The 14,824-nt window shown below is 28.5% G+C and overlaps 3 protein-coding genes across 4 annotated transcripts in view; 2 read left to right on the forward strand and 1 right to left on the reverse strand.

Moving 5' to 3' along the window:
- The window catches only part of LOC107449418 (uncharacterized), a 314,197-nt gene that overhangs the window by 81,082 nt on the left and 218,291 nt on the right, over positions 1-14,824 (forward strand). The gene's annotated exons all lie outside the window — the stretch shown is intronic.
- Positions 130-2,760, forward strand: LOC107437371 (uncharacterized). Its single transcript, XM_016049355.3, has one exon. It carries the CDS (start codon positions 568-570, stop codon positions 1,831-1,833), a length of 1,266 nt encoding a protein of 421 aa, XP_015904841.2. The 5' UTR covers positions 130-567; the 3' UTR covers positions 1,834-2,760.
- Positions 7,168-14,260, reverse strand: LOC107437373 (tRNA-specific adenosine deaminase 2; the record flags this gene model as incomplete). Its single annotated transcript, XM_016049357.4, is given in 6 exon segments — positions 7,168-7,311; positions 9,280-9,352; positions 9,847-9,953; positions 11,093-11,243; positions 13,592-13,696; positions 14,058-14,260. Coding segments are annotated over 6 exon segments (498 nt in total). The 3' UTR covers positions 7,168-7,270.

Here is a 14,824-nt window from a genome sequence, read left to right on the forward strand (position 1 = left end):
GAATCGAAAATTTAACGACAAATAACTTGATTATATCAACATTTACGTGATGTAAACAGAATCACGCCACAACAAACTGCACGCTGTTCGTTATCGTTATGACGTTCTAGACTTGCCCTCAGAAAAATGCGCTTTCATTGGTTGTAAGAAGGTTGCCAGATTTTATCGCTATAGTAGTCTTAATTATGTAATCGGACAAAAAAAGGATGAAAACAAAATAAAAATTCTTTCATGGAAAACATGTGATACAATCTGATGATAATTATAAGAGAAAGGATAAAAGAAATGACGTAGTTTCAAAGTTCGAAGTTCCTTTTTAAAATAAATCAGTATTTGCCAATTGAAACGATGCATTTGAGCGCTAAGTTTTTCGGTTATGTGAAACTGAAACTAGATTCATTCATAAATAAACAGAATAGTTGTTGATTGTAATGAATTGGCTAGCTTCATTATTACTTCATTTTATATTAATCCTTCATCAAATTTTGTTGTACATTGAAACAGAATAATAATCGATATTTAATTCAATAAAAAATTATCTTATGTTGAAAAATTTGGAAAACAACGATGGTTAACTTAAATGAACGATCCATTAGCCTGCTTCATAATATAATCTCATGTTATTTTAAAAAAAGAAGAAAAACTAAAAGTAGTAATTCATTGAACAGAAATTTATACTTTTATCAAAGTTTGAGAAAATATAATCAATTGCGAACTTTATACCACCAACATCGCATTTTATTTATGAAATCACTAATCAACACTGGTTGTTTCTTACATCATCGAAAGTACTTTAATAAATGGTGGGAGAAAATTCAAAATTTTACTGATGACCAATGGTTGAAATATTTAAGAATGAGAAAAGAAACTTTTGCTCTTTTAGTTAGTCACATAAATCCTTATCTCCAAAAATCAAGCAAATTTGAAGTATCTGTTGAAAAGCAAATAGCTTTAGCTCTGATTTTCTTATCATCAGGTAAAAGTTACAGATACTTAAGTCGTTTATTTTCAGTATCGAAAATCGATATCCAAACAATTGTGACAAATGTCTGTTCTGCCATAAAACACCTTATGCCAAAATATTTAAAAATTCCTTCTTCCACAGAACTTAAAAAGAACATCTCAGATTTCCAAGCTATATGGGGATTTCCACAGTGTGCTGGCGTACTCGGTAGCATGCATATTCCTTTAAATATATCCCATTTACCGCATAATGCTGTTGATTATTTCAACAGCAATTCTGACTATTCAATGTTATTGCAATGTATAGTTGATGCTAACTATAAATTTTGGGACATAAATGTTGGCTGGCCAGGCAATGTTCCAGAATCTAGAATTTTAACCAACTCAACTCTGTGGTTGAGGGGTCAAGATCGAAAACTTTTCCCAGAAGACAGTCAAAACCCTCGGGTAATTGATGTTCCATTATACATTCTCGCAGGGGCAGCCTATCCGCTATCCCATTGGATATTAAAACCGTTTTTGAATGACCCAGAATCTGATAAAGAGAAAGCTTTCAATGAGAAATTCACCTTCGCATATAATGTATGTGAGATTGCAATGAAACGGTTAAAAGCTAGATGGAATTGCCTTGTTAAACGAAATATACACAATGTTGAAACCTTACCTAGTGCTATTGCTGCATGTTGTATTCTGCACAATTTTTGTGAAATAAATCAAGAGCCTATACTAGATAAATGGATTTTAGAAACAGAAAGTTTTTTTAAACAGCCCGTTCCTTCTGTTTGTTCCACTGTTATAGGTCCTCAGGCTGAAACCATTCGCCACACAGTCTGTGAATATGTATCCGAATGTCCAGTAAACGATGTCTAGAAGTCTTATATTTATTTAAGAATACTAGACATTAAAGAATTATTCATAATGTTAATATGTAATTTTTCTTGTTGGTATTTTTCTGTTGTAATAGCATTACCATTCATCTTTTGAAATATATTGCAAATTTTAAAAATTGATCATTGAATTTCACTTTTGCATGCAATGTATATGAATTTGGGCTGAAATAAAAGCTAAGTAGAATTGCCTTGTTAAACAAAATATCTACAATGTTGGAAGTTCTATCTAAAGCTATTGCTGCGTGTTGTACTGTTCACATTTTTTTTAAATAAATCAAGACCCTTTATTAGATAAAATGATTTTAGAAACAGAAAGTTTTTTTTTTAAATAACCTGTTCCTTCTATTGTTCAACTGTTATAGGTTTTCAAGCTGAAAACATTCACCATACAGTCAGTGAATATGTATCCGAAAGTCCAGTAAACAATGTCTAGAATTAATATATTTTTTAGGAATGCTAGACATTAAATAATTATGTGTAATTTAATTATTTTGTATTAAAATAGCATTACCATTCATCGTTTATCTTTTAAAATATATAGTAAGTTTTAAAAATTAAACATTGAAATTCACTTTTGCATGCCATGTATGTGAAATTGTGTTGAAATGAATCAAGGCCCTTTATTAAATAAATGGATTTTAGAGACCCAAAGTTTTGTTAAACAACTTGTTTTTCTCATCTGTTATATGGCCTCAAGCTGAAAACATTCATCATGCAGTCTGTGAATATTCATTCGAGTGTCTAGTAGAACTATGTCTGGAATTCTTATATTTGATATTCATTGAATAATTATTAGTAATTTTTAAGTGTATTTTCTTATTAATGCAATAATTATAATTCATCTTTTTATGTAGTACATATGTTTTAAAATATGTAGTTGGGTAGAAATAAATTTTGAAGTAATATACTTTTGTGTCAATGTATGGGAGATAGGACAGAAATGGTCAAAAGCCAGATGGATTTGCCCTTTTACATGAAATATTCATAATGTTGAGGTTTTATCTTGTGCAATATCTGCATGTTGTATTCTTCATAATATTTGAGAAATAAATTATAACTTATATTAGATAAATAGATTCTGGATAAAAGTTTTTTTAAACAGCATGTTTTTCCCTATCTGTTCAACTAACTCTTTAAGGTCCTTAAGCTAAAAACATTCAACTTACAGTTTGCTAATATATGTAAGAATATCTAGTTAATTATCTGAATTATTTCATAGTAATTTTATTTTGATGCTACTGAATACTATTTATCTTACATACAGTATATATATATAATGNATATATATAATGTACACAGTCAATTCGCTATAACTTGAATATTACTATAACTCGATTTTTTTATGAGGTCCCGATCCCTTTATCTTCAATTTCATGTTAATTTTTCTTGATTACTCGAATTTTACTCCTTTAACTCGATTTTTTTTTTATCTTTTAAAGCAAGGAAAAAAACCTAAGCTGATATCTTGCCTCTTCTTTTGCAACACACACTCTTCATGGAGAAAACTGCTCAGAAGCTAATGCTGCCCCCCAGTGTTGCCAGATTGGGCTACAAGTAGCGGATTGGGCTACTTTTAAAAGTCCCCGCTACTGAAAATTGAATTTTCGCTACTTGCTACTTTTTGGGCTACTTATTATTTTTCGAACGCTACAAATCTTAAATATGCGCTACTTTTTTTCCTTNGTAAAATGAGCAAGGAACGTTTGACTGTCCTAGTTGGAGGAAATGCGCCTGGGACAAAGAAATTGCCCTTACTTGTTATCGGAAAATACCGAAATCCCTGATGTTTCAAAAATGTAAAAACGTATCCTTTGGATTACAAGTCTAACAAAAAGTGTTGGATGACATCAGTTTTATCTGAAGACTATGTAAGAAAATTGGATCGAAAATTCTTTGCTAAAAAAAGAAAAGTGATACACTTTATGGATAAATGCACAGCGCATAGTGATCTACCTAGTTTTAAAGCAGTAAACTTGCAGTTTCTCCTGCCAAACACAACAGCAAAGTTGCAGCCGATGGACCAGGGTATCATAAAGTGCTTCAAACAGTCTTATCGTAAATGGCTTGTCAGAAAAATGATCTTAAATATTGTAAGCATTTAGAAGATTTGTAATTAGTAATAAGCATTAATTAAATAATCTGACAATATTTTGAAAGTCCGAAACCGAAACTAACGGTAATTCGAACTTTTTCGCCAGTCCTATCAGATTCGAGTTATCGCGAATTCACTGTATATATATATTTAAATACTTGTACTAAACAGAGTTGCCTACTACTATGTTTTTTGTAAAATAATTAAGTGAGTGGTAGACAACTGGAAACTAAAGCTTTCAGAATATTTTATACTTTTGCTAACATTTTAAAAACCTCACAACAAAAGAGTTGAAACAAAATGGTGTTTCATATGATCTTTTGAAGTGGTGTGAAAAATATTTTTAAATTAAATTCATCAAACGAATATCATGCTTTAAAATGTAAACATTGCTACCACTGAAAGACATTTTTCCAAAAAACGTAGAAAGTTGGCAGCCCTGACTATAATATAAGGAATTTTTGAATATTTATTTTTGCAGGGCCCGCACTAAACATTCGCCACCTCTCCAAATGTGATAAAATCGTAAATTCAACAAAACAAATTGCGTTTTGGTGAAGGTATTGGCAAATGATTTTTTTCTACCTAAAGGAAAAATATAAATTACATTTGATCCTAAAATCTACGCTAATATGAATTTTCTTGAACAAATCTTTTCTTTTTTTATGGTTACGGTTATTTCCGTTATATACGTCGCATAACTAATAAGAATTATATTAAGTCCAGATAATGTGAGCCACAAAAAAATTATGCAGGCATTATAAAAACACAAAGTTCAGATAAATACGTCGCAACACAAAGTTCAGATAAAAAAAATAGTCAGAATCTAAAAAAATTCCCAAATTTTGCTTCAGGCTTATCCTTATATTACTGCTCAGGTCTAAGTTATCAAAAAGTAACCCCTAGCTATTCTTATTTCTTTTCCTCAAAGATGATAAAGCATCTATAATTTTCATCTTCTCTCTCCTTCATTGCTCATTTACTCTTTCCCAACTGTAAAATGATTCTTGATTTGTATTTTATAAAATAGTTCAATTCATAGTAAATTAATATTTTGATTTGAGATGGGGAAAAATTCATAATAAAAATTAAAATTTGTCTTTGGCTAAGAATTTGAAGTCTTTAGCACGGGACCTGTTTATATAGCAAGTGAACATAATAGTTTTTATTTTTAAATTTTGTTGTAATTTTAAATGCATAAATAATGTTATAAAATATTACTACTATTAAACTAAATGTAATAGTAGTTTATATTAACAATTAAAAAAATATTTTAAAATTCTATTATCTTGACTTTTCCAAGATTTCACTTACGTTAAGGTATATAAAAAAGGTATATATAATATATATGTATATATATTCTATATATATGTATATATATTCTATATATATGTATATATATTATATATATATATGTGTATATATATATGTATAATATGACATTCAGTTATGTTTCATAAAAATAATTTTAAAACCATCAATTTCTTTATTGTAGACAGTTTACTTCAGGAAAATGAAAAAACAAATCTGTTGAATGGTAACAAATATATATGTGTGTGTGTGCTTTTTTTTTTTTTTTAAACTGCAGTTATGGTTATTCTTGTAAGCACACTTCTATATCAAACTCGAATTTTGTTTCTGTTCAAAAATTTGTTAATTGTATGTCATAAATGAAAGAATAATTGTTGACTTAAATTAAGATGGACTACCTGATCTGTCCCTATACCAAAATCATCACCAAGTTTTGGTTACAGCTCAGAAGTGGCATGTGAGGAACTAAAATATAATTGAATCACAAAATCAGGTTTTTGAATACTTTTTTTTGAACTACAATTTTATTAGGCACCTTTAGAAATTTCAGTTTGGCGTAAGGAAATACCAATATGGAAATATCCCATCTAATTAAGGTTACACTTTTCTTAGAATACATATCATGGTGGTTTTGAAATTTATCACTAAATAGATAGAACTTATTTCAAGATGGTAATGTTAAACTAACTGGCAACTAGAGGTTTTTTTTTTTTTTGGAAACTATTTTTTTATCAGTTTTCACGTCCTTTCATAAAGCTATTTAGAAATAAATTATGAAGTTAATATAAAGCAGAAAAATTCATCAAAGTGTGTGAAAAGGAATATCTAAGGTAAAACCAGTAAAGGCTGTTAACTGATTCTCATTTAAAAAAAAAAAACATTTTTGACATTTTTTGTCCCACTTTCTCTATACCACAAACTTAAGTCAGGCTATGTTAAGTAAACAGATATTAGCAGTTCAAATACAAAATACTTGTAATAGATCATATTTAAAAAAAAATTTAAAACTTTAACTATGTATTTCAATGATATTTGAGAACATAACAATAATGATGATTACATGTGCACTTGTTTTAATGAAAAAAGCATAAAAGCAAACAATATAAAAATAATTAATCAGTTAATTCCAAATGTCACATGTATTAAACCAAAAGGTAATCATATGGGTTTCTATGATCTTCGAGTTCTTAACATTTAGGATTCCAAAATTTCTTTCAAATGCAATCTATACATCATGGCTTTACTTGTTCTCTTCCTTTCTTTCAGCTTTGCCCAAACCTTTCTGAAGGATTTAATTCATCAGAAGAATTTCAATTTATTTAATATAATTCTTCAATGAAGGGCTTAAACCTACTATAGCGATAAATCATACTTTTTCCAAAGGTGACATTTTACATTTAACTGTTTCTTCATATTGTTTCCGTATAAATACTTTTGTTTTTATAGAAATCTCCTCTAAATAATAGCTCAATATACATAAATACATTATTTGACCACAAATAAATATTGGTGTTTTTTTTTAAAACCAAAAATGCTTTCCGGCACAGTTTGAAAATTCGGCTTATCATTTTACTGTGCCAAACCTTTCATATCTAGGCTTTAGCTTTTCTTTCCAAAAAAAAAAAACTATGACATTCATTTTTTGAGTTAAAAATTACCTTAGACACTCCTTGTACCTGTTTTTTTTTAAAACTTTTTTAAGTGCTTGAAACATGTTGACTTTTATTACTATCTGCATATTTTTGAAGTAATGATTTGAAGACAATATTGATCAAGTAATATTTGACTGCTTCAGTTTCTTGGAATTACTTATTCTATGGGCTTCTTTGTTAAATCAATTTGTATGATTATAAATCTTAATAAAGCCAAGCCTTTTTAATTTGAAGTTTTAAAAAAAAATACACAAATGAGAAAGGGACTTAGATATATTTATTTACAAAGATAAACATATATACATAGACATGATGTTTACACACACAGATTTTATCTATTTCAACACATCATGGTTTCAAATTTATTTCTTTTCAGAATTTTCTTTCAGTTTGGGAAAAGGAGCTGAATTATAAAGAGAGATAACATAAATATACATGAATTTTTCATCACTAAAATTGAAATATAAAATAGTTATATTAATAGTTATGTAGCCAACTCTTGTTGTATAATTATATATTGCAGTGTTTTCACTAAAGCGCGAGAATCTCGCATATTTTTTTCGTTTTTCGCATTAAACAATGATTAAGGCGAGAAGTTCGCGCACTCTGTTAATCAATTTTAAAATGCGCGAATCTCTCGAATTTTGGAGAAAAAATTCGTCTTCCGCCATTTTTAAAAAGATATGAAAACAGCTACGACAAGTGTTGAGAAAAAAAAAATTTGTCCTTTATAATAAGTTGTCGGCAATTTACAGCAATTTGTAAAAGTTGAAGTCTGTGAAAACTATGCTGGAAGATCTAACAAGAAGTATGAACATGGAAATAACTTCAACTAACTTCACTATTCTATAACAGAAATAATGAAAAAGCCTATGCTGGCATATGTAGAGGATAGGAAAGTGTGTGCACAAAGCTACAAATTTAAATAGTGATATCGAATAGTTCAGCATCTGTTGCAAGGTCATTTAGCACCCAAAACCGAATTAAAACAAAATATCGTAACAGATTGACTGATGAGCATTTGAGTAACCTAATGAGAATAGCTGATGAAAAAGTAGATATAGAACATTTTCCATATGATGATACAGCAAAAATATTCAATGGTTTAGAAATTAGAAGATGTTAGAAATGTATTATAATTAAAGAAATATTTTTTTAACTTTTTGAAATCTCACCCAGTTTTTGAGAAAAGGTGAAAAATTCTCCCCCTTTTTTTTTCTGTAATGAAAACACTGTTGAGTAATAAATCAATGAAAAAATATGAGATTGTAACAAATAAAACTTTTATCTGTAAAAATAATTTAACATTTGGTTAAAATAATGAGTTACATACTAAGCTTAGGGCATAAAGTGTTTCTTTAAAAATATTTCGCTAAAAATGAATTTTACATAGAGTATAATTTTTTCTTCTTCTTAAAATGTTGTGAAATAGTAATTCGTAATTTTTCCAAATTATAAAAAAAAATTCATTTTAATTAGTAAATGTTTAAAAAAAAATTAATCTATATATAAGCAGTTTTCATTGAGAGACTACATTTTGCATTTTTTTAATGATGATTATTGTTAGTAATTAAAGCACTCCTGTGGTTCATTTGGTTAAGGCGTCACTCACACTGCTAATGGAAAGCTGGGGGTTGTGAGTTTGATCCTAGCTGTTGGCAAAAATACCGTCATGAGAGCGATACCAGCTTAGGTGCTGTCCGCATCATTCAACCAGGTTCAAAACGGGGCTAGGGTGCTAGCCATGATTGGCTAGAGTGTGTATGTTAGTAAATAATAAAGCAAGTAAAATGTTTTTTAAAGAAAAATTCTTAACATTCTCGGCTATAGTATGATAAAAATAATAAATTCACACTTAGACCTTAACTTTTAGTTCAAAATCTACAAAGTTTCAAAGAATTCAATTCAGTAATGTGTGTTAGCACAAAGAACCTTTCTAAAAATCGGAATTTTTTTTGAAAATGCACTTAAAGTATGCAATTGATATTTTGGAACGGAAGCAGATTGCATCTATAACTTCAATTTTAAAGATTGGAATTAAAAAATTCAAAAAGATATAGAAAGTCAATGAACAGAAGTTTAAATGTAAACAATAATAAAAAATCAAAATTTTTGTCAGAATTGCTAATTTTTACCCAGTTGGATACCTTAATGAAAATTAGTCTTATTTAATTACTTTGAACTGACACATGTTTTTGTTTACCTTGACAACCTATTATAAGAAAAGTCTATTTTCTGGATTTCTTAAAGTCAAAATGACATATTATCTTTTTAAAAAAAATCTTATGATTTAGCGGTGAAACAAAAACATCTCTACATTTTAATACTGCTGAAAAAGTGATTAAAATTAAATAATAAAAACAATAAATACCATTTGGATTTTCCCCTCTATAGAACTGTTTTAATAAACTAACAGCTTCTTCAGCTCTTTCACCAGAAGTAATCTAAAATTTAAAATATGTGTGAATCAATATTTTTTTTAAATAAAATGGTTTAAAAATTCTATTGTTACAGCTTAACAATAATGATACTATGAGATCCTATGAGGTATTGATATAATAGAAAACAAGCAATATATATTTCCTCTTGATTAAAGTAAATGTTCCTAATTAATTTTGGTAATGGAATTCTAAAAAATCAACTTTCTTTTGACATAACCCTTAGGCATTAAAAGGAAAGTAAATTAGCAACAGCGAAAATACTAACCAAACGAAAGAAGATTACTAATTATTTTGAAAATAACCTCAGTAGTTATAATATTGAAACTCTGAGATGACATTCAATGAATGATGGCATTCAATAAAGTCCTGGAATGAATGATGAATTCCTAGTTACTCAGTACTTCAGCTGTTTTTATTTCTACTTCCATTTAAAAAAGTTAAACCATGACTATGTTTAGACAACAAACATAAGTAAATATTCTTAAAAATCAAAATACCTTCAATACATCTCCTTGAAAAGCAACTTTATCAGAATGAACGCTAAGAACTGTCCCACATCCACCAAATCTATCATTATCACAGCCATAAGTGACATGGGACACAGCTAGGAGCAAGTTAAAGAATTTATTTTTCTTGAAAAAGTTTTCAATTTATTTATAATAAACATTTAACCTTATTTATAATAATTTTATTTCAAATCAGTTGTCTTGAAATTAATTTAAAAAAGAATATAATTGCTTTCATGCAGAATATATCAGTTTGTATCTAGGTATCTTATTCTTAATAAAAAATCACAATACAAAGTCTCATTTACGAACATTGGTTTTCCTGGGCACTTTTTAACAATCAAAATAAAAGGTTTTTTCCTTTTTCAAAAAAAAAATTTTTTTTAATGTGTTTTTGCTGTTTTTCTTACAATTAAACATTTATTCTGTCTCAGTAATTTAATATTAAATTTAACCAAAAAAGATATACAATGAACATAAAGCAGCATAGTACATTACGCCAGATTAAAAAAAAGAAAAGCGCTCTTGAAGAGACAAGAGCAGTTAAAGGGAAAAAAACTTTGATGAGAAGAATAAATTACGATAAATTATGCGGTTGAAAAGAACATCAATGGATGAGATTTGTTTAACTTCAAATCCTAAATGTTTTCAATAAAATATCTCAATTTAATTCATTGATTTAGATTTTTCTTTCATTAAATCAGATTAATTTAGTTTTGGAATTTCTGAACGGCTCATTTTTATTGCCATTTTTTTTTTATCTCTACTGCTAATTCTTTACTTGGTAAGGAAAAAACATATCTTTATTCATGAAAGCGAAAGTTCAAATTATCCTCTGCTAACTTTTTATTATTATTTTTTAAATTTATTTTATTATACTAAACATTTTTTCTTTTAAATGTCATTCAACCTATAAGAAAATGTTGCATGAAAGTAACTTTAACCATTATTATCCTCTATTCATTACTTTTTTATTGAATAATAAATTTTAATACTTGTTTACCAAAAGATCTATTATCCAGAAAAATCTATTTTCCAAACTTACCAAAGCTCCAATGATTCTGGATATGGGGCTTTCCACTGTATATTTTGAAAGAACCTTTAGCATAATTTAGACAAATGATTTCAATAAATTAGAATCTTCAAAAAAAAAAAAAAAAAAAATCTAAAAGTCATTCAAATTTCATAATCCCTATTCAATACACTATTTAATATTAACTTGAAGGAAAAAGGATACACAATGAACGTAAAGCAGCACTGCACATTATGCAAGGTTCAACAGTAACAAAAACATGAAGATCTTTAAAAACTTGTGCCATATCTTCATTATTATCTTTGCACCATGTAATTACTTGATCAATGCAATTGATTTCAGCATGCCGAGTAGCCTAGTATATATAAAATGTAAAATTAAGTATAAAATATGTTTATTTATACAGTATAATCTCAACAATTAGAACTTCTGAAATCAGCAAAAAAAAAAAAAAAAATTGCTACTTTTTTTTAAATTTATGAGGATAAAAAGGTAAATTATACTTTTAAGACACCTTTATCCTCAAAAATGTCTGTGCTGTAGTTTAATAGTTTTTAAAAATCATGTAAAAACCTGTAGAAATAACTGGAAAAAAAAGAGACCAATAGAATTATTTTGATTTATGATGAAATTGCTGAGAATCAAGTGAAATAAAAAGGGATTGCTAAAATATGCAGTTCAAAATTGATGTTGCGCAATATCATATAAATAATATCAGAAGTTTGAAACTATATGAAAGACCCCAACAACAACTACCAAAAATACAATTGATAAAACTATGAGATACCAAAGTAACATAATGGAATTTTGCCACTTTGGTTAATGGTTGAACAAAATTGAATTGTTAGCAAATTGAAAGTTTAAAAAAATAAATGATGCAGTAAAAGCAACATAGAAACCTGTTTCAATAACTACTGATTGAATCACCTTGTGGTTTAAAGATGTGTGTGAAAAAGTGATAACTCAATAGCACAAATCAAAATTTGCAAGTAGTAACACTATCACATCAAAATTCTCAGAACTTTAAAAACCATATGAAAATACATAAAAAAATCTACTGAAACAAAAGTGATACGACACATAGATTTAAGATGGAATGGAACACATTTTTTATACCCTTTTAACTTTTTTATCACTATTGGTTTAAGTAAAATATTTAAAAACTATAAATTTCTAAAATCTGGATTTTCCTGACTTTTGAGATTATACTGTATACATATAATCATGCAATCAAATTAGGTGCTCAAAAAAATTTGCAAACACTATTACTAATTAAAAACACAAAAATACTTATGATTCCATAAAAAAATTCATCATGGCCAACAATATAGGATTAATAAACAATAATCTCCTACAGGGTTTTGTTGAGAAAAAATAATGCTTTTTTTATATTCATGTTTGGGACAGAATTTTCCTAAAGTCATCATATATTAGACAAGTCCACTGGTTTGGAGTAAAATCCAATTTGTTTTTTAACAAAGCATAAAGAGTTAATAAAACTCAATTGGTTTAAATAACGGGTAGCAGAATCCCACATTTCCTTTTTTCATACAAATAATGTCTTTAGTGTTATATAGAATATCAGCTTAACTATATGGACATTAAAGTTGAGACAGGGTCAGTTTAAGCACAGAAGCCAAGGCCGAGTCAGACGTGGGTTCTTTCTCTGAAGAAAAGTTTCGGGCGAGCTCGCATTCAGGATAAAATTTTCATTAACTTTTAAATAAACGTTTTATTTCCTTATTATGCTTAAAAATTCATAAGAATAAAAGTTTTACTGATTTGCTTCTTTTATTTGATGCTTTTGATATGTGAAGATAGCACTAATTGTCAAGTGACTTTTATTAAGCTTGATATTTTGATTTTATTTTTAAATTTTTGTTTTTGTCATCTTGATTCAGTTAGTCAATCTTTCTCTCAGCTTTTCTTTCATTGGTTGTTGATAAGAAAGTTTTTAATTCACTAATTTTTTTAATTAAACATCAAAGGCAAAGCAATGAGATCTTAAAATTTGGATTTTATCAATGTTTATTTCAGACTCTGAGTAATCCTATGTATCGTGGGCTCAAATTAAAATTCCTCGGGGCCCTAACCACCAAAAGCAAGCCCAAGCTAATCTCTAATGGATATAGCTATTTAAGAAAATGGACATGACAGTTGATTCAGTTTTCGAGACTTATCATATAAAAACTGCTTTTTTATTAAAGGAAAAACACTAAGGGATGCTAATAAATTAGTAATGTGATGTCGTACAATTGCTTTAATCAGTTAACATTACATTTAACAATATGCATAACAATATTCTTAACTTTACAATATACATTTTTTAGAATTAGTCTTTTTTAAAGAAATATTAAAAATTAATAGTTCTTTTTACAAGGTTATCATGGGTCCTATAAATTTATAATAACGATATTAAATTAGCATTTTATGAATTTAGATATTTTAGAACAACTTTATCGTTTATTGTTCAAAGAGATACCTGAAAAGATACATCTGTAATACACTTAGCCGCCCGGGATTTTGACCCGTAATAAATTTGTTTAGTGATTAGAAAAGTAAATATGAAATTCCCCGATTAGTTGCTAAATTTGAGATGAACATTAAAAAGGTGTATTTTTTTAAGCAAGCATTTTGAACTCTATCCACATTATCAAGCTCATTGAAGATCTATTTTCATTGTCATCTACCAAACCTACTTACATTTTTTGTCTCATTTATATTGTTTCTTGACGAAGCAATAACTTTATTATTGTAAAGCATAACACAACCAACTGGAACTTCACGGGCTTCTAGTGATTCATTAGCCTAAAAGAAATTTAATTCTCAAATAAAAATTTTTAAGATTTCCATACATTTAAAAAAAAATTCTTTTACAAATCTATTAGTGCGCTTATGGATTAGTGGAAGAGATAATTAGTAATATAATATACAAAGAAGTGCTGCTAATATTACGGTTTCTCTATATTGCCTATTTTTTCTATGTACTTTGCTGTTTTAACAATTTCTAAAATTTATAAATACTACGCTACAAAACTATTTAACAAATAGTAAACAAAATTTATGAAATAACATAGTTTTTAAAGTGTATTATAGTGCATAATATGCATTCTTCTAATTGTTATAAAAGTTTGATAGCATAAAAAGTATATTCAATTTTTATGCATACGAGTTGGAAAGCTAATTCCATCGTTAGAAAACTCCTTTTAAATGACACTACACAATAAACTGTATTTATAAATACTGTTAATGTTGCTCATTAAATTGATAAAGAATTATTAAGTGAAATAATGAATTAAAACGAAATTTTAACACCATGCGTTGCATTTGTAAGCAATAAACAGTCCATTCTCATGGTGATTGATATACAATTGATGATCACGATGCTGCTTATCGGCGATCAGTTTTGGAGCTTTTTGCAATTTTCAGCTTATAGCTCGCTAATTTCCAAGTTAGCAGAGATCGGTGGATAGTGATTATGGATGGTGTTTTGTACATTAGGGAGCGCTGCAAGCTCGGGACTGCCTAAATTTCCGGGTCACTGCTTCAGTTGTATTTTAAAGCCATTTGGCATCATTGTGTTTTGAGATTCTTGCAAACAATGCATTTGATTACTTATTACTTATGTTTACAATGCTAACAATACTGTTTACTGACAATGCTAACAAAAGGTCCCGCAGTGGACTGATCGTTAAGGCACGGTTCTCAGCAGATCACCGAAGTCAAGCATCACTGACTAGTGTGCGGGTGGGTGACCATTTGGATCCGTCTGCGTAGGGACCGAGGGTGTGCGGTATTGGTCCTCGTTAAACTGTGCTACCGTAAAGTGCTCGACTTCGCGCGCAGGTCGTCGGGCTACCGAAGTGGGGGTGCCATCCCTTCCGCAGAGGATCAAAATTGTGATGGCATGTCTTCGGATCATCCTCCGGGATGTTT

The sequence above is a fragment of the Parasteatoda tepidariorum genome, chromosome 10 (assembly GCF_043381705.1).
Source record: "Parasteatoda tepidariorum isolate YZ-2023 chromosome 10, CAS_Ptep_4.0, whole genome shotgun sequence".
Taxonomy (NCBI): Eukaryota; Metazoa; Arthropoda; class Arachnida; order Araneae; family Theridiidae; genus Parasteatoda; species Parasteatoda tepidariorum.

What these genes read in the sequence shown, in the direction of transcription:
- LOC107437371 (XM_016049355.3), top strand. Translation starts at nt 568, where the DNA reads ATGGTTAACTTAAATGAACGATCCATTAGCCTGCTTCATAATATAATC.